At 44.5% G+C, this 18,540-nt stretch overlaps 1 protein-coding gene across 1 annotated transcript in view; it reads right to left on the bottom strand.

The window, feature by feature from the left end:
• Positions 1-18,540, bottom strand: part of LOC126293545 (acetylcholine receptor subunit alpha-like) — a 486,710-nt gene that overhangs the window by 25,874 nt on the left and 442,296 nt on the right. Inside the window, exon 12 of the mRNA XM_049986811.1 lies at positions 15,355-15,556. Coding sequence (XP_049842768.1) covers positions 15,359-15,556 — 198 coding nt within the window. The 3' untranslated portion in view covers positions 15,355-15,358. The remainder of the gene's footprint in view (positions 1-15,354; positions 15,557-18,540) is intronic.

Here is an 18,540-nt window from a genome sequence, read left to right as displayed (position 1 = left end):
GGTATACACATTTAAGTAATGGCCACTTTGGACCAAAGAAATGCTTTTTAAAAATAAAACAAACAAGCCATTTTCCTAATATGGAAAGACGAATTAGAACAGTATTAGTGAAATGCAAAAAATGTATGAGGGCTAAACACGTCACTTTCCAAACCAAACCACCTATGTTTCCAATAATCCCTAAAAGATTAAAACAAATAGCTGCAACAGATTTGATGGGGCCCCTCCCATGCACAAAAAATGGATACATTTTCATATTTGTCGTTTTGGTACTTCTAAATATGTTACCCTGACACCATTAAAACGAGCAACAGGACTTGCTATAAGTAAAGCATTTAGACAAGATTTTCTCAGACAAGTAGGTCGAGTGGAACGATTAATTTCCGATAATGGCCCACAATAGAAATCAGTGCAATGGCAGAACACGTTAAAACAACACAAAATAAAACCCGTCTACATATCTAAGTACAAACCTAGCGTAAATCCAGCAGAACGATCTATGAAGGACATAGGCACTTTATGCCGATTATATGCAGGCAAAAGTCACAACACTTGGGATATATACCTTAAAGATTTTCAAGAAGTAATAAATGAAATGCCGCAAAGCACTACACTACTGCCTCCAGTTGCTGTACTTAAAAATATTGAACCCCCAAACATAACCAGAGAAAATGTTAGATTTCCTATTGTACCACATAGACAGCACAAACAAATCATAGCAACAGCACTCTCCAACATCAGAGAGGCACCCATTTAAAGAAAAGAAAGAGGAGATAGAACAGCAATTAAAAGAACATTCTCAGTAGGCCAGAAAGTATTTGTAAAAACACACCATCTCTCCAGCAAACAGAAACACAAAATACACCTGTCATAATTAGCCGAATTGCTCATGATAATGCTGTGGAACTAATGAACCCAAAAACAGGCAAAACCTTCACCATGTGAGCCATATCAGAAAGTTTGAAGATTAATTTTATTATTGGTAAATAATCAGCACAATATTTCAAGATTATGTTGCAGATAAGATCGTCAGGTGAAAGAAGAATGAAGAGAGAGGAAGGTGGGAAAAAGAAAGTAGTTTCAATAATAACACCAATAGTACCATAGATTAAGGTGAAGGGATAAAGCGTAGATAGTCTAACAGCATGAAATACTAAAATGCTATACACCACGACACTAAACAAAAATAAAAAACGAATTTGAGGATTCTTGAGTAGACGTTAAGACTCCAAATATCTTAGAATTGTAACATGGAAAGGGCGCCGAAATTTGTACAGCTTTTTAAGAAGGCGTATAACAAGTAGATACTAGATATATGTTAGATGATTATAAGTAAAACTTTTTGTAAAAACCATTGTAAAAACTCCAGCAAGGAAGAGATGCAACGATCCACAAGTTGCAGCGCGAGATGTATCAAGAAAGAAAAGGACGTAATTAGCAAGACACGATTCCTACATAGCAGGAGCGTCGAGAGAAGGGAAAGGACAGCGAAAGGCCCTTGTATAGATAGCGGGCAACAAATATGCCCGCTAGGAGGAACCCTGCAGGGATGGAACACCGAGCCGCACAGTGACAGACCCCTGCTGAGACGCGGCGGGACGGCGAACGTCGGAAGGGTCTCCGAGCTCCGAATGAACGGAGCGAGCAAAAAACGGCCGGACGAGAAGACCGCTTGGGCAAGCCACCGCTGGCAAAAGATATGCGTAAAAGTCACACTACTGCTATTAAACAGCACGCTGATGCACGAAACTGAAGAAAAGTTCCACAAAGTAAAAATGACACGTCCAAACAATTTATCAAACTGTTACTAGGAGGAGAACTTCAAAGCGACTAGTTATCAATAAATATTTCCATATCCTGCCCAGAGAAGAACCAAGAAGCAAGTAAGAAGCAGAGAAAAAGCGGGAAGAACAGAAGTTGAAGATTCGCAAGATTGAGACCAAGACAGAAGATGGGTGAAGAATAGACGACATACCTTCCCAAATTCCTATCCTATTGTAAACTAGTCGTCTGCGAAGTATTACAAAGAAAAACGACCGCTTTCAGCGACACAAAACGATGACTTTCACGCATACAAAGCCAGTAAACCACGAGATTCTGCACTCACAGCTCCATTCCATTAGGGGACCTCCACAACAGCAACACACACTTGCAAAGCCAACCAGGAACGACGAACGAAGCTGTACATCAAATACTTGCCCACATCCATCTCGCTCAAGTCCATCACCTTCGTGCAAAAACATTCGCCAACCTCATGCTTGAACATTCATAGGATTGTGTGAATGCGTGAAATCAAATTATGTGATGTAGGAATTGTGCAAAAGAAACGTGTGAAAAACTAAATAAGTTAAGCACACCAGACAGCTAATAAACTACAAAATAACAGTCATTGACTATGGACTTAAATAAAGAATAGACTATCGATAAAAATAAGTCATTAGTTCTGAAATGGACAGTATATAAAGAAACTATATACCACTTATTTTCTCCTCGTGAAAATAAAAGAATAACTATATTTTACTTATTTTTCTCCTTATTAAAACAAAGAATAAAAAATTATCTTTTTGGATGTTTTCCCTTTCTTTAACATTTGTACCATTTATTAGGATAATACCTCAATACGTGTGTAGGTATAGTTCTTTGTCAAAACAATTTTTTTTTAGCATTTGTAAAATTTGTTAGGATAATATCTCAATACTTGTGTATGTATATTTCTTTGTCAAAGTAATTCTTGGAAATAATTCTTACTTGTTAGTATAAAAATATTGAAATGAGTGTCTAAAAACAAAAACATTTTAATTGTACATGATATTTAGAAAATGTGTTAGGAATAGATTTTACTTAATTACTGTATTTATAAAAACAATATTTCTAAGAAAAACGATGTGAAAGACTCCTCACTTTCGATAACAAACTTCTTAAAAAACAAACATCACACTTAAATAAAGAAAGAAAATAATTAAAAATTAATAATAAAACAAAAAAATATTCTTCTCTAAGCATTTTTAATTATAATGAGGAAGAATATAAAGATATAAATTAGTAATACAAACTAGCATAGAACATAATAACGTAGGCAACAAAATTTAGACACCAGAATAATTTTTGACTGATTTAGACAACGATTCAATCATTGCCTAACTTCAGTGCAAAAATTAAGTTCGAAGGGTGGTGATATGTAAGGTGTCAGGCAAATCCAACACCTTACATGAAAACCCTGACATGATAAGCAAATCCAGTAGTATGTCACATAGCTCCGAATAAATCGTGACATTAAATTAACCAAAGTAATACGAGTAACGAGTGAGCAAAATGGAATACCACAGACTAACACAAGAATGCCTAAATGCATGTCCTACCTCCCCACCGTGAGGCAGACGCAGTTCCGAGGGGAGAAACGAGGACAGAAGCCGAGAGCAGAACCGTGTTAAGCTAGAAGGCCCTACGATAAGGGACGGACGAGCCAGCCTACCTGTACGATTACACAACCCGCACGTTTTAGCGTGAGACTTTTTCGCGTCTCAGGTACGTCGAGGACAACCCCCAGCCCATGTTAGAAGATAGAGCCCTCCAGAAGAACAGTGTAGATCTCACGATAACGCTAAAAGGACCACACCAGCTGCAGGTTTTAGCGTGAGACTTTTTAGCGTCTCTGTTACGTTGCAAACTTTAAAAACATTGCCCCACCACGAAAAGTATAACGTTTCTCATTGGATGGACAGAATTTTTGTAGGCGGAGCTTAAGGTTAACATTGAGACCCTGATTGGTCGGATAAAAACACAACCAGATAGTTTTTTTAAACTAACTTCGGTAAATTGTAGTAAGGAGAAGTTAGAGGAGGGTTGGTTCCGAGACGGCGAGCTGGATGGCTGCTGCGCCGGCCGCTGTCGCTCTGACGCTGCCTAAACACCGACAAGGTAATGAACGCACGCGATGCCGCACTTTTGAGCGCATAAGGCTTCACTCAGAACTGCTGAAGACTCATCTGTTACACCCCTTTTTTGCGTAATACTAGAGTGTCGATCGTTAATTAAAACTCATGGTGTTCACATTTGCCACTTGAAGTAAAGATCTGAAACGCGATGATTTTTCTTTTATATAGTTATTGAGAAGCCACATCAGCCACTGTAATTTACGACAAGTTAGATAAGTAATTAAAGATAATTGAGGGTCACTGTAGACCATTTTGATAGTTTTCTCTTTTGTGAAACTTAATTTAAACATAGATTATAGATGTGATATGGCATAGGTCATCCTTCGATCCATTGTAGAACTTGTAAAACCGCTCAGGGAATATTCGTTAACATTTTTGTTGAGCTCAGTTGGTTTTTACCATCCTGTATTAAAACATTTCCTTTTATCAATAGTGCAATTTATAAACGATGTTTTGTGAGTAGAATAAAATTTCCAATGGTAAACTTAACTGCTTTTTCGACGTTATTTTACCAGCTAACTAAAAATAGGAAAGCCTTGAACCCTTTCCACTAAATTTAGTTAGTATTAAGATTCTTTTACAGGGAGTGCAGTGGAGTTGACGCTGAGATCATTTAGTATTTGGTTATATCATCGCTAGTCTCACTGAACTCTTCTGAATTCTACATGTCATGTGTGGTCTGGCGTCTCCTTACCAGCAGCAGGTCCCAGGTTCAAACTAGTTAATTCCCTAAAAAACACGCTCAGAGTGTCGTTGCGCGAAAGTGGTAGGGAGACACGATATAGAACAATCAGACACCACCATGAATGTTTAGATGGTGCCCGGCCACATCGTACGGCCGACGTCTTTAATTTCCTGAATGAATATTTCGATGATCGTGTGATTGCTTTGGGCTATCCGAAACATACAGGAGGCGGCGTGGATTGGCCTCCCAATCCGCCAGACATGAACCCCTGTGACTTCTTTCTGTGGCGACACTTGAAAGACCAGGTGTACCGCCAGAATCGAGAAACAATTGAACAGCTGAAGCAGTACATCTCATCTGCATGTGAAGCCATTCCGCCAGACACGTTGTCAAAGGTTTCGGGTAATTTCATTCAGAGACTACGCCATATTATTGCTACGCATGGTGGATATGTGGAAAATATCGTACTATAGAGTTTCTCAGACAGCAGCGCCATCTGTTTTTGACAATTGTAAGTACTGTAATTTCGAAAGTTTTTCTGCCTGAAAATGTACTGTTGTCCCAAGCATATTGCAACAAACGGTGTATTTCTATCACTGCTCGTTTAGTTTGTATTGCCGTTTCAAATATACCGGTCATTTTTGAAACACCCTGTACGTGTGAAAAAGTTTCCAATGTGATTACGGCTGCACAGTGGAAACGAATGCGGAATGGTAGTTGGAGCTAGACGTGTGTGACATTCCATTTCGGGTATCATTACGGAATTCAATATAACGAGATCCACAGCGTCAAGAGTGTGTCGAGAATGTCAAATTTCAGGAATTACTTTTCACCACAGACAACACACTGACCAACCGAGAGCAGCAGTAAATGTGTGGAATTGTCAGTGCTAACACACAAGCAAAAATGTGTGAAATAACCAGGGAAATAGACATGGGACTGTACGACGAACGCATCCGGTAGGACAGGGTGGCAGACAACCGACGTGAGTGCCTTTGCTAGCAGCACGACATGGTTCTCCTGGGCTCAGCTGGACCCTGGAAGAGTGGAAAACTGTTGCCTGGCCTGATGACACCTGATTTCAGATCGTAAAGTCGGCGGCAGTGTTAAGTGACGCATAGACTCCCGCGGAGCCACGGACCTGAGTCGTCAACAAGGCACTGTCGTGGCGTGGGCTGCAGTTGCATCAAATGCACTGCGTCCTCTGGTCCAACTGCTTCTTGGAGACCATTTTCAGCCGTTCCCAAACAACGACATGTCAGCAGGCCACAATTGGTTTGAAGAACATTCTGGACAATTCAATCAAATGATTTGGCCAGCGAGATCAGCCGACACGAATCGTATCGAACATGTTTCGGACGTAATCGAGAGGTCAGTTTGTGCAACAAAATCCTGCAGCAGCAACACTTTTTACAATTATGGATGGAGACCAACGTGGCTCTCAGTATTTCTGCAGTGTCCACGCCACGTCAAGTTGCTACACTCGCGAGCTCCGACACGATGTCCAAGTCAGCGTATGTTCGCGTGCCAACTATTTTGGTTAGGAAGGGGGCAGCTAATTGCTCACTGTTGCGTCAGAGCCTCAGGAACAGATTTTCCTGTTTTGCCCTCCGACAGGGGCTTTGTTGCACTGGTCCCCCTCCGTTGCCTGATACTTCAAAGTGTGCAGCTCGTATAAAACGAATTTTATAGATCAGAAAACTTTTGAAAGTTATTTATATAGTTCGGTACATTTTTATAGTTTGACAAATGTAAATAATGAATAAGTATGCATACTATACAGTTAACGCAACCATTTTGCTGTACACTTTTTGTGGATGCTTTAGTCGTGGATTGCAATTCAGCGAAAACGCGTAGCATATGACTTGTATCTTAAGACTAAAAAAGTGTTATTATAACTGTTTTCCGAATTTTAACTTCATTTGAGACGTGTTCAGACACTTTGCAGTCCATTTTTTGTGCCTGCGGTACCACTTTGGGAGTATCTGCGTAGCTGTGCCCCTCATACAGAGACAGCGCGTCATATTTATTGGTGAAAAAATGCTGTCTAAAATCTTACTTTGGTGGCACCACTATCAAGTTTTTTGTCCCTGTTCCGAAATAACGTAGATCCGGGTAACGGATCCAGGTAACGGACAATGATAGCAACAAAGGTTTCGTATTCCTACGAGAATATTAGCCTAGGAACGTACGCTAAAAATTTTGACGACGTCCCACGAACAGAATTTATAGAAGTGGCCATCCACACAATTGGTACTTTTGGTACCCAAAATCATTTTTTTGGGGGGGAGGGGTTCTCGGGAATTGGCAGTGTAGGACGAGTGCTTTTATAAGCCACGTAAGGTCGACTCTGGACCACGTCTAATGCAAAGAGCCGACCGATTGTCTCAGTTCGCTTCGGCTCTGACTGACAGAACCCGAGATATGGCGGGCTGAAGAGGCGCAGTTCCGCGCGGGGCTGTCAACTGTCTTGGCGAGGCAGCGCGGTGGAGAGGCGCAGAGCGGCCACACCTGCAGGGGGCTGCTGGTCGCACTGAATATGGATGCGGGGGCCCATTTGTACGTGAGAGCCGCTCGCTCGGTGCGCAGCCTCTGCCCTGTTGCCACTGCCTTGTGGGGCCGAGGCGTCACACATTTTCTGTCAATTTCTGTGTCTCGCCAAAGGTGGACATTTCTTACAAACATATCACTCCACCTGTACCCGTCCTAACTTTCTTGCAGATCAACTGTTACACCCACTGCAACAGGCTCCCGTATCAAAAACCCGACAACTGCAGACCTCCCCTCCCCCCTTCTCTGTCTTCCTATTACCACAGAGTGAAGAAGCCTGCTACTGTATATGCGACATTCTTCCCCTTACGTTCTAACTCTACTGGTATGCAGCTGCAATCGACTGCGTCATTTCTGAGTAACTGTCCTTCCTAGGAATCTATAAACGACATCTGCTACGACATTTTCCACCCCGCTACAGGAATGCACCTGGAATCCATCCGTCACGTCTCCTGTCGGTCCTCAGAAATGCCACCTCCTACTGCAGCTGTCGCTAAGCCTCTATCCTGCAAAAACCCAGCCAGACTTTCCATTTCCGGGACCTCTACCTTACAATCCACAGCCCCCAATTCATTTTACTGAAACGTAAACACCGACACACGATCGACAGCTAAATTTCAGTCTACACCTAACAACAGAAAAGAAAGCCTACAACAGATTAAAACTAGTAATTGGCCGAGCGTGCAAGTAAATTTCACACAGCCCCGTGCAAATCGTGTATAGACATCTAACCATCTCAAATGTTACCACCCCCCCCCCCCCCCCCAAATGCTTAACATCGCTAATACCACCTCACTTTTCATGTCTCTTTACCCTTTCCATCCCAAATCGTGTACCTGCCCCCGAGGCTGTATCCCCGATGCCCTAGAACATTCACCTACTGAAGATCATCCTCCACCGTCCACCGTATCGTGGGTACCACTAGCGTTCCACTGGCAAACGGAGTGAGGGACCAGCCCTAAGCTCTCGTATCGTATCTTTATGGTCCTTGCGTGAAATTTGCGTTGGCGGCAGTAGAATCGTTCCGCGGTCAGCTTCAAATACCGAGTCCCTAAAATTTCTCAATAGTGTTCCGCGAAAAGAACGTCGTCTTCCCTCCAGGATTCCCGTTTCACTTCCTGGAACACTTGTGTGTCGTTCAAACAGATTTCGGGCTTGCAGCTGGTCGTCGTAAACTTCACTGCACGATATTTCGACTGGACAACTGCCAGCCATCTTCAAGTGAGTCGAACGAGGACTGACGAAGATTTTTTTCCCCTTTATTGTGATTTCATGCCTCAGCTGAGGCGGGCCGGCAGCGGCCTACGTACGCCGCTCATCGTCCAAAAGACACGACATAAATACACGGAAGGCATAGGAAACATAAAAAACATGGTAAACACAAGATGAACACTGCACAAGAAATCAGAAGTCTTTCGACGGAAGACACTGTAATGAAGGGCGGCACCATTTGAAAACAGATGATGACGCCCAGGTGGAGAGGCGAACGTAGTAGGAAACACTGACAAAGAGACTGTACACAAACTGAGAGACACTGACGCGCGCCGGCCTGTGTGGCCGTACAGTTCTAGGCGTTTCAATCTGGAACCGCGTGACCGCTACGGTCACAGGTTCGAATCCTGCCTCAGGCGTGGATGTGTGTGATGCCCTTAGGTTAGTTAGGTTTAAGTAGTTCTAAGTTCTAGGGGACTGATGACCACAGACGTTAAGTCCCATAGAGCTCAGAGCCATTTGAACATTTGAACTGACGCACAGAAAACACTGGTGACGATCTTCAGCAAAGCACTCACACTGGCGAAGGGGGGGGGGGGGGGGGCTGCCTCCAGGTCAAAGGGAGAGGTAGGAGGGTGGGAAGGGGGAGGGTGGAGCCAGTGGGAGAAAGAAGGGAGAATGGGGGGGGAGGAGAGAGAGTGGGGGATTGGAAGCGCGGGGAGAGGGGCAGAAGTGGGAGATGTGGGAGAGAGGAGGAGGGAAAAGGAAGGTGAGGAGGGAGAGAGGGAGCCCTGTGGGGAAAATGGGGGAACGAGAGGGGAGAGTCAGCGTTGGTAGGAGGGGTAGGTGGACGGGACAAAAACATCATCACGGAGGAGGAGTTGGTGGAAGCTACCTTGAGTTAGGGTATGGAGGGTGTGAAGATGGAGAGCATGTGGGATGCACGAATACAGGCGCAGTAGCGGGCGCGGATGGGCGACAATGGGAGAGACAAGCGGGTGAGGGAGATCGAGCTTGCGGGAGGTGTAAAGGATCAGTATCTGTTCGAAGAAAAGGAGAAGGTGCGGGAAGGGAGTCAGGTCGTACAGGATCCGCCTGAGTGATGGGAGACGGGTGCGATAGGCGAGGCGGAGCGCGTGGCGTTCGAGGGTTTGGAGGGACTTATAGTAGGTGGGAGGGACATAGCGGTGGAAGGGGCGGATGAGGGATGACGACAAAGACGTTCTCCGCTCCGTCTTATATAGTGCGCTGGCAGTACTGGCGCGCATGCGCTGCAGTCGTGGACGCAGAAGGACCACACCGCCCAGCAACAGCGCCCTCGCTGGTGGAGCTGCAAGACTCAGCTGCCCAAGCCTTCTGGCGTCTTCATATCGAGCAAATTTCGGAGATGACGGGATTCCACGCGTTCTTCAACTGGTAACCACTGTCACGGTTCATTAGATTTCCTGCGGTGCGTATTTCGACGGAATCTTTGATAATGGAGTCACAAAAAGTTGTTGCTGTGGCCCGAATCGAAGTTTTATCGTACTCCATTGACTGTCCGTTGGAAATACAATGTTCCGCAATTGCAGACTTACTGGGTTGCAGTAGGCGAGTGCAACGCTGATGTTCCGTACAACGCTCTTCCACTGTACGCGTTGTCTGTCCTGTATAGGCCATACCATACTGACACGGTATTTTGTAAATTCCCGCCTTCCGCAGTAGCAAATCATCCTTCACCACATCTCCACTTAAGTAGTTCAGATCTTCTAGTGAGTTTTGATGTGGTTTGCCTTTTCACAAAAGTACCTCTTGCAGAGACCTCGACGCTAATTGGTACTCGCGTACCCCTGTCATGTCCAAAAGTCGGTGTGACGAGCACGAAGATGAAACAACTCTCTTTCATCTGCTTCAGTACAACCGAGGCTGAACATTATATGGGACCTTAATATCTGTACTGGCAGAAAACATACGAGAGGGCAACAGTTTACCACACTGGCTCTGTCTGGTACTTCCAGAGTTATGCACAGTTAGAGACAGTCTGCTACCTCCAAGCGGTATGTTGGATAGCAGTTACTGTAATCTGCTAGAGACACGCCTTTTAGTGTGAACTGTGGTAACTGCGCCAATCTACTGTGACTACACTGGTCCGTGTTGTGACGTTACGCATCACTCCGTAAGAGTAATATCTGACCGTACGTATGCTGCACCGACGAACGAAAAAAAGCTAAAATACATTACTGTACAGGAGAGCACAACTCCTGTGTAGCATTGTTGTTTATTGACGTTTGGGGAGGGAGGCAGGCCGAGCCGCGCGATCAAGTCGCCATGTCACGCATTGCGAGGCCCCTCCCGCCGGAGGTTCGAGTGTGTTGTTCTTAGTTTAAGTAGAGTGTAAGTCTAGGGACCGATGACCTCAGCAGTTTGGTCCCTTAGGAATTCACACACATTCGAACATTTGAGGCAGGCTGACTAACGACGCGTCTGCTCGAGAGGGGACGGCGACCGGAGGAATTGGCCGACGGGAATGGCCTGTGATGTGCCGTTCGCTTCGTGAACCGCTGGGGGGAGCGTGACGTTCCGACGTGGGACCGAGGCCGCGCTAGCGATGAACGTTCTCTCTGTAAGGCAAATGAGTTCATCTGTTGTCCTGCTCTGTCATTCGAAACTGTCAACTCTCGTTCGGATTTCCGGTCTTGTTAGTAGTGTTCTCGACCATCATATGGAGGATGAAGTCTTTGTTATATGAACATTCCTTTACTGGTTCTGAAGAATTATGACACATATTTACGACAAGCGTCGTTATATTTACTCAACAAAAGTAGAGTTAGATCTATGTCACTGTCGTCCATTACAAACCGCACAATCGAATGAACAAGTCCGCGCTTGCTGTATGCACGGTCTACTAAGCAACTGATGACTCGCACAATAAAATCTGCTATTCACTTCTTAAGGTAAGTATCGTATTTCAAATACAGCAGAACATTAGGAACACTGCAGTGTGCGTGTGATTGCAGAGTTCTTCGACTCTCACTCAACTGTGACAATCATTTCTGGGTTGTACTTATTGGTCTGTGACGGTGCCAACCGAGGCTCAGATGCTTCCGACAAGACCCAGAAAACCAATGAGTTTTAGGTGCCAAAAGTACCAATTGTGGGAATGGCCACCTCTACAATTTACATTAATGGCAAATCGTCGAAATTATTAGCATATGTTCTTGAGATGTTGTTCTGGGTGAACCTCGAACCGAGATCCAGGAATTGGAAGTTACCTTACGTATGCATGCAGTACTCGCAGTATTCGGTCTGAGGGATAAGTATAGTTTTGAAACTTCCTGGCAGATAAAAACTGTGTGGCGGAGCGAAACTCGAACTCGGGACCTTTGCTTTCGCGGGCAAGTGCTCTACCAACTGAGTCACCCAAGCACGACTCACGCCCCGTCCTCACAGCTATACTTCCGTCAGCACCTCGTCTCCTACTTTCCAAACTTCACAGAAGCTCTCCTGGAGACATCCCCCAGGTTCTGGCTATGCCATGTCTCCGCAATATCCTTTCTTCCAGGAGTGCTAGTTTTGCAAGGTTCGCAGGAGAGCTACTGTGAAGTTTGGAAAGTAGGAGACTAGGTACTGGCGGAAGAAAGGCTGTGACGACGGGGCTTGAGTTGTGCTTGGCTAGCTCAGTTGGTAGAGCACTTGCCCGCAAAAGGCAAAGGTCCCGAGTTAAAAGTCTCCGTCTGGCACACACTTTTAATCTGCCAGGATGTTTCATACCAGTGCACACTCCGCTGCAGAGTGAAAATCTCATTCTGGAAGTATAGTTTTAACCGACATAGTGAACACATGGCAAGGATTCTACGGTCATCACAACGATTCCGCAGTCATCGAAGTATGATTTTAATCGTGCTAATAAAAGTTTACAGTATGCTGTCACTGTATAATGGGCAGTCCACGCCTGTACGTCTATGCTCATGGTGATACTGCAGGGGTAAAAATGGCTAAAAGGGTCTCTATATGCCTGAAAACAATTTAAAATGACTGCCAAAAATTACGTAAAACTGCGAAGACTTTAAATTCAGGACAACATTTCCAATAACATTTTCACTCTTTTAAGTTACAGCTCGCAAGCCGTGCGTTTTCGATTAACTGCGAACGATGAGCATGAAGAAAAACGTAAAGAAAACGATTTTCTATTAACCTTATACCATGCGTACTTACTTGTTGCTTATATGCGTCGAAGCACATAAGCGTTTCGAAGCCTATAAATAAAATGTCAAAACTTCCCTGATATATAGAATTCATTTTACATAAGCAGCACATCCTGCAGTAGCAGGGAAAAGAAGGGAACCACCGTAAAAATGCGCCTGTCAGGACACAAAAAAGGAAAACACGTTCCCGTTTAAAAGACTCTGACAGCAAAGAGGCAACCAGCTGCCTCGTTCTGCTTTCCTCACCACATATTTTAACATGCAAATATTTTTGAGCTGTAAGAGTGGAAGACAGAGGATGGGCGGGAGAGGCAAAGTGGCAGTGGAAAAGAAAGAGAGATGGATGTAAATAGCAGTGCGAGCCCAAGAGAGAGGGCATATTGATGGTTAGTGAGAGACAGTAGCAGTAAAAGAGACAGGGAGACGAATACAGGTAAAAGCAGTGGGAGCAAAAGAGAGTGACAGAGGAAACGAAAAGTGTAGATGGGTAGAGAGACCATAAGTAGTCTTGGGAGGGGGTTCTGCACCCTCCCAGACCGACGAACTCTAAGATGTAGGTGTAGGGAAGGGGCGCGTTCGGACCGAAATTTTAAACACTTTGGTACAGGGAAAAAATAAGTTGCACCCCGCATAAGTCTTGGATGTTCGAGACAGTGGGTGGATAAAAGGGGGACTGCGGCAGTGAGAGGCAGGTGTTGAGTGTGAAGGGGGAACTATAAATAGAGATTCGGTGAAAGTACATTAGAATGTTCCGTGTTCAAACAGTCAGAATATATTTTTTATCAGATACCTTGTAACTAAAACAGCCCGAATACATTTTTTATCAAATAACTTGTAACAAGTTACAAGCTATCTAATAGAAAACATATTCTGGCTGTTTTAACGCAGAACATCCGAGAATTTCAGTAGTACTGCACACGCAACAATCAGTTTTCGGTGCAGTAAACACATTCTGTGCAGAGCAGTCAGCGGCAGTATTTAACATCGTATGCAGGCATAAAGTAAGAAGACAGTTACTTGACAGCTGAATAATTATGCAGCATCTTGAGCTTACTCGACACACTAATCAAAATGCCAGTGTCACACATCTTTTGCAAAGTTAGAAATCCTGCTAGTGGTGCACCAATCACGTCATGTACATTACTTACTTTCTGGAGAAAGGGCTTTCACTTATTGACTTCAAAGGGTTTTCGTCGTGCAGCGATGTCTGTAAAGGCTTTTTGTAAAATCTGCTGTACTTCAGCAGTGTGAAGAAACCGAAGGCTATGGCATTGCCTCCTCTGTCTCGCCTAAAGAGCGAACCAGTAATTTGTTTTTATTTGTCAGATCACTTGGTTTTCTCTCAGTAATTTAAGTTTTTTCTCAAGTGCTTTAATTTCATCCTCGATACGGCATGTTTTCGTCTTGTAGCGCAACTACAATGTTAGTCTTGCGTTTATCAGTTTCCTTCTATCGTTTCCTTACACCCATTGTCTACAGGATGGAACAACTGCAGAAGCGGTTTTGATAAGATGTGATGTAGGCACAGCAATCTACTTTCAAATCTCGATTTGTCGAAATTTCAACAGCCTGAAGATGTTTAAAAATTTGCCTCCGAAAGTAGGATTTTTTTATGTTACAGCCATCAGCTCTTCCTGAGAACCTACAGATGACATATTTCTATATGTTTGGGAAAATTATGATTGGTTTTGTGACTCACGTAAAGTCACAGCCCAGTTCGGCACTATTAATCTCAAACAAGGAAGAACTCGGCACAAGAGAAAAACAAAGAGCGCCCAGGCAGGAGCTGGTGGCAGGGTCCGCGTGCGGTGCAGGCCTCGCCGAGCCGCGGGGCCAAGGCAACGAGCCACAGCGCGAGCTGCTGGTGGCTCCATAACGGCGTGGCCAGTTTGTGTGTGGAGTGGACTGCGTCCTCTGATCCAACTGAACCCACCATCGAGCGGGAGACGTTATGTTCGCCTTCTAGTACATTTCGTGTTGCCAAACAACAGAGTCTACAATAGTTCGCGATTGGTTTGAACAACATTCTGGACAGTTAGAGCGAAAAACTTGGCCACCGAGATCGCCGGACACGATTCCCACCGAACATTTATGGGCGACGGTCGAGAGGTACGTTTGTCCACAAAATTCTGTACCGGCAGCTCTTTCGGAATTGTGCACGCCCACAGAGGCAGCAGCGCTCAGTATTTTTGCAGAGTGGCCGAGCGGTTCTAGGCGGTACAGTCTGGAACCGCGCGACCACTACGGTCGCAGGTTCGAATCCTGCCTCGGGCACGGATGTGTGTGATGTCCTTAGGTTAGTTAGGTTTAAGTAGTTCTAAGTTCTAGGGGACATATGAGCTCAGAAGAAGTCCCATAGTGCTCAGAGCCATTTTTTTGAACTGAGTCGGCGCACTGTGCCGGGCAGAACGAAGTGCGGCTCTGTCTTCGGACTTTTGTCGCCTCTGCGTACCTCCCCGAGCACACTTACCGATCTCTTGTAATTTACTTTTTCCAGTTCTTTTCGGAAATTCATTGGGAGCGAAATGAATTCCTCTCGGCCTCGACAGGAAGCTCGAAATGTTATCCTCCCACGGGTCTATACTGCGCAATGTATTGTGATGGCATCAGTATTGTTAATGCCGGGGAGTTTGCTTCACATACTGCTTCTCGACAGTGGCGTAACGCGCCGAGCGGAGAGGAAGGTCGGTTGCGCGCACGTCGCCGAGGCTAGCGCTGCTGTGCGAGAGGAGGCGGGGCACGGGGCACGGGGTAGGAGGCACGGGCGCCGCAGAGGTGGAGCACTCACCCGGCTACAGCGCGCTGCCGATGTGCGGCTTGGCGGTGGTGGTGGCGATCTCGGAGAGCCGCACGTCGATGGGCACGCGGTCGTCGTAGAGCGTGGGCGCCTGCAGGATGATGCCCGCCGTCCCCACCAGCACGGCCAGCGTGAAGATCCACAGGAAGAGCCGGTCCAGCACCATCGCGACGTACTTCCAGTCCTCCTTCACCTGCGGCAAGCGCCGGCCGCGTCAGCCCGCAACACCGGCTCCACCCTCGCACTCGCAGTACGCCGAGGTCGGTCTCGGCGACACTAGCGAGTGCAGCAAATAAATTCTGCACGCCACGAACACTTTCTGAAATTAACCCCGCCGCTAAGTGGGCTTCTAACTGAGTCGCTTGGATGGAAAACTGTCCGTGTCCACTTCTTAAAAAAAATTGAGTTGGCAACTCTGGATTGTACAGCATGACATTTTACACATGCTCGAAATGCTATTTACGCTCGAGCTCTTCATGTCCTACGGAAAACAGCTCACGAAAAGTGTGGTTAGATTCAAAACTGTCCATGTCCGTCAGTAAGTTGGATGCAAAACTTGCCTTGTCCCTTTTGACAAATCGCATTGAAGGCTGGGGTCACGTGACTGCAATGCAAGATGGCTACCATAAGCATGTAAACATTGTACCCGTGTGGTATCTTACAGCACTATCCTGACTCCTGGGCTACATAACATTACTAGGTTCTAGCCGGTCAAATCAGAATGCCTAGCAGGAGAAGATGGAGACATTGTTCCAGATATGATGTATTAAGTGGATTGCAGTTTGTCAGTTGTTACACCATATACCTTCAGAAATATTAAAAGAAATTAAAACTGAATACACAGTTTTATGTTCACCCCATATTCTCTCCTCATGTACAACTGGTCAGGTTCAAAACTATCCATGTCCATTTCAGTTGCATGCAAAAGTGGCCATCTGCAAAGTCAGATGCAAAACTGTCCAAGTCCATTTTTATTTTGCTTATATCCTACATGCATTGAGTTCCTGATTTTTTTTTTTTCAATAGCCCAAATGATTTTGTACTAATCCATACTTATGTATACAACATACAGTGTACGGCAGTATGTATTTTCCCAGTGTAAACAGTTTTCCCACTTTTTCTTAATACCGGTTATGGAGAACATGGACAGTTTTGCATCTAGGCGACTCAATTCGATACGAGTGTCTCACTCAACTGATTACCTTCAAATTCGACTGTAACTTAGTTACGTGTTCCGTAGATCGTTTCGACGATTCTTTTATCGAAATGGTATGGAACGAGTCAGTTTACAGGATATGTATACATTATTAGTTTCAACATTCGAGAACACGCTATTATTTTATTCCTACTCGTCCAACTACACTTAAAACAAGTTTTTTTTTACTGGCTACCAGTTTTTAAGTAGAAATTCGTCAATGAAATAGAAGGAATTGTGCAGCACAAATGATTTTAAATTATTTTTAAAAACTGCTTCGCTACCTGCTAGACATTTTATGTCATAAGGCAAATGATTGAAAGTTTTTATTGCCGCATATTGAGCTCCTCTCTGAACCACTGCCAGCTTTAACATTGCGTAATAAAGGTCAGTTTCCCTCTACTATTGTATGCACACCACTGTTCTTTTCGACTTGTGAAGGATTATTTATGAGTAAATTCACTAGCGAAAATATTCACTGTGACGACGCAGTTCCTGCAGTCACAGCCTATGCGGCTCGTCCCGGCGGAGGTTCGAGTCCTCCTTCGGGCATGGGTGTGTGTGCGTTCGTCCTTAGGATAATGTAGGTTAAGTAGTGTGTAAGCTTAGGGACTGATGACCATAGCAGATAAGTCCCATAAGACACACATTTTTTTTGAACGGCGCAGTTAAAATGCCTAGCTCCTTCGAAAGGTGCCTACGTGATGTCGGTTGGCGAACACCACATATTATTCTCACTGGTCGCTTTTGCGCAGTCAACACTTCCTTTCCGAGTGAGGAGTTAGCCCATAAAATTATCCGTACAACATTACTGAGGGGAAATACACAAAATAGGTCAGGAGCTTCCCACGTTTGTTTTCAAGGTTAGCAATTATACGAAGAGCCAAAGTGTTTCAACGTAACTATTCGCGAGACTCTATAATAAGCTTCTTGCAGTTCAAGCCTTTATCGGCATGTACAAACCCACATCAGTGACTGTTAGTGGCGATATTGTTCCACTGTACACAACCTAGATAAACATCAAACCACCGAACGCTATGACACGACGCTAAACGGCAACACAGTCATGTAATACAATACGTTTGTGCGAGGCCGCTTTCAATATACGAGTATATTGTGCGAAGCTCTTAAAAACAGTATGTGCTGCAAAAATTGTCAAGGAAACGTTTCTCTGAAAGTACGAGTTCAAATGTTTCTAAGCACTATGGGACTTAACATCTGAGCTCATCAGTCCCCAAAGTACCAGTAGAATTCCATGTTGGCCTGGCTGTCCAGTTTAATTCAACATGCAGTGTTTGTAAGTACAGCTGTAAGTTTAGTAACTGTAAATAATGGATACAAGAAAACTGAACTTTATAGTGTAAATATTATGTTAGTTAATGGATTGCGAGCAATTGGTAAGGGCAAAGCAGCTGGTGATACGCTATGTGGTGTTGTAAATCTTCGAAGTGTACCTTCAAAGTTACACTATGTACTAGGATGAACAGCTGAAGATGTAGCACAGAAGTGAAAGCAGGTAGCTGTGGAAAAAGCAGTGAAAGAGTAGCTTTTGATGGCACATGGCAAAAAGGGGTCACACCTCCAACAATGGTGTTGTAACAGCAACTTGTGTTGACGGTGGCAAGGTTATTGATGCTGCAATAATGTCTAAATACTGTATATGCGTATACAGGCTAAAAAATAAACATACTGATGACTGTGTTGCTAATTATGATGGTAGTAGTGGTGGAATGAAGGTTGCTGGGGTGAAAAAAAAAATTGATCGCTCTTCAGAGTGGTATAGCGTTAGCTATGTCAAGTATCTGGGAGATGGTGGCTCTAAAGCATTCACAGATGTTTTGGAAAGCAAACCGTAAGGGGACAGTGTAAATATAAGCAAACTTGAATGTATAGGACATGTGCAGAAGAGAATGGGTGCCAGGCTGAGAAGGTTAAAATGAGTTATGAAAGGGAAAAAACTAGATGATGGAAAACCTTACATG

The sequence above is a fragment of the Schistocerca gregaria genome, chromosome 10, assembly GCF_023897955.1.
Source record: "Schistocerca gregaria isolate iqSchGreg1 chromosome 10, iqSchGreg1.2, whole genome shotgun sequence".
Lineage (NCBI taxonomy): Eukaryota > Metazoa > Arthropoda > Insecta > Orthoptera > Acrididae > Schistocerca > Schistocerca gregaria.
The sequence above is the reverse complement of the archived record's forward strand: the minus strand, read 5'-3'. Positions and strand labels throughout refer to the sequence as shown.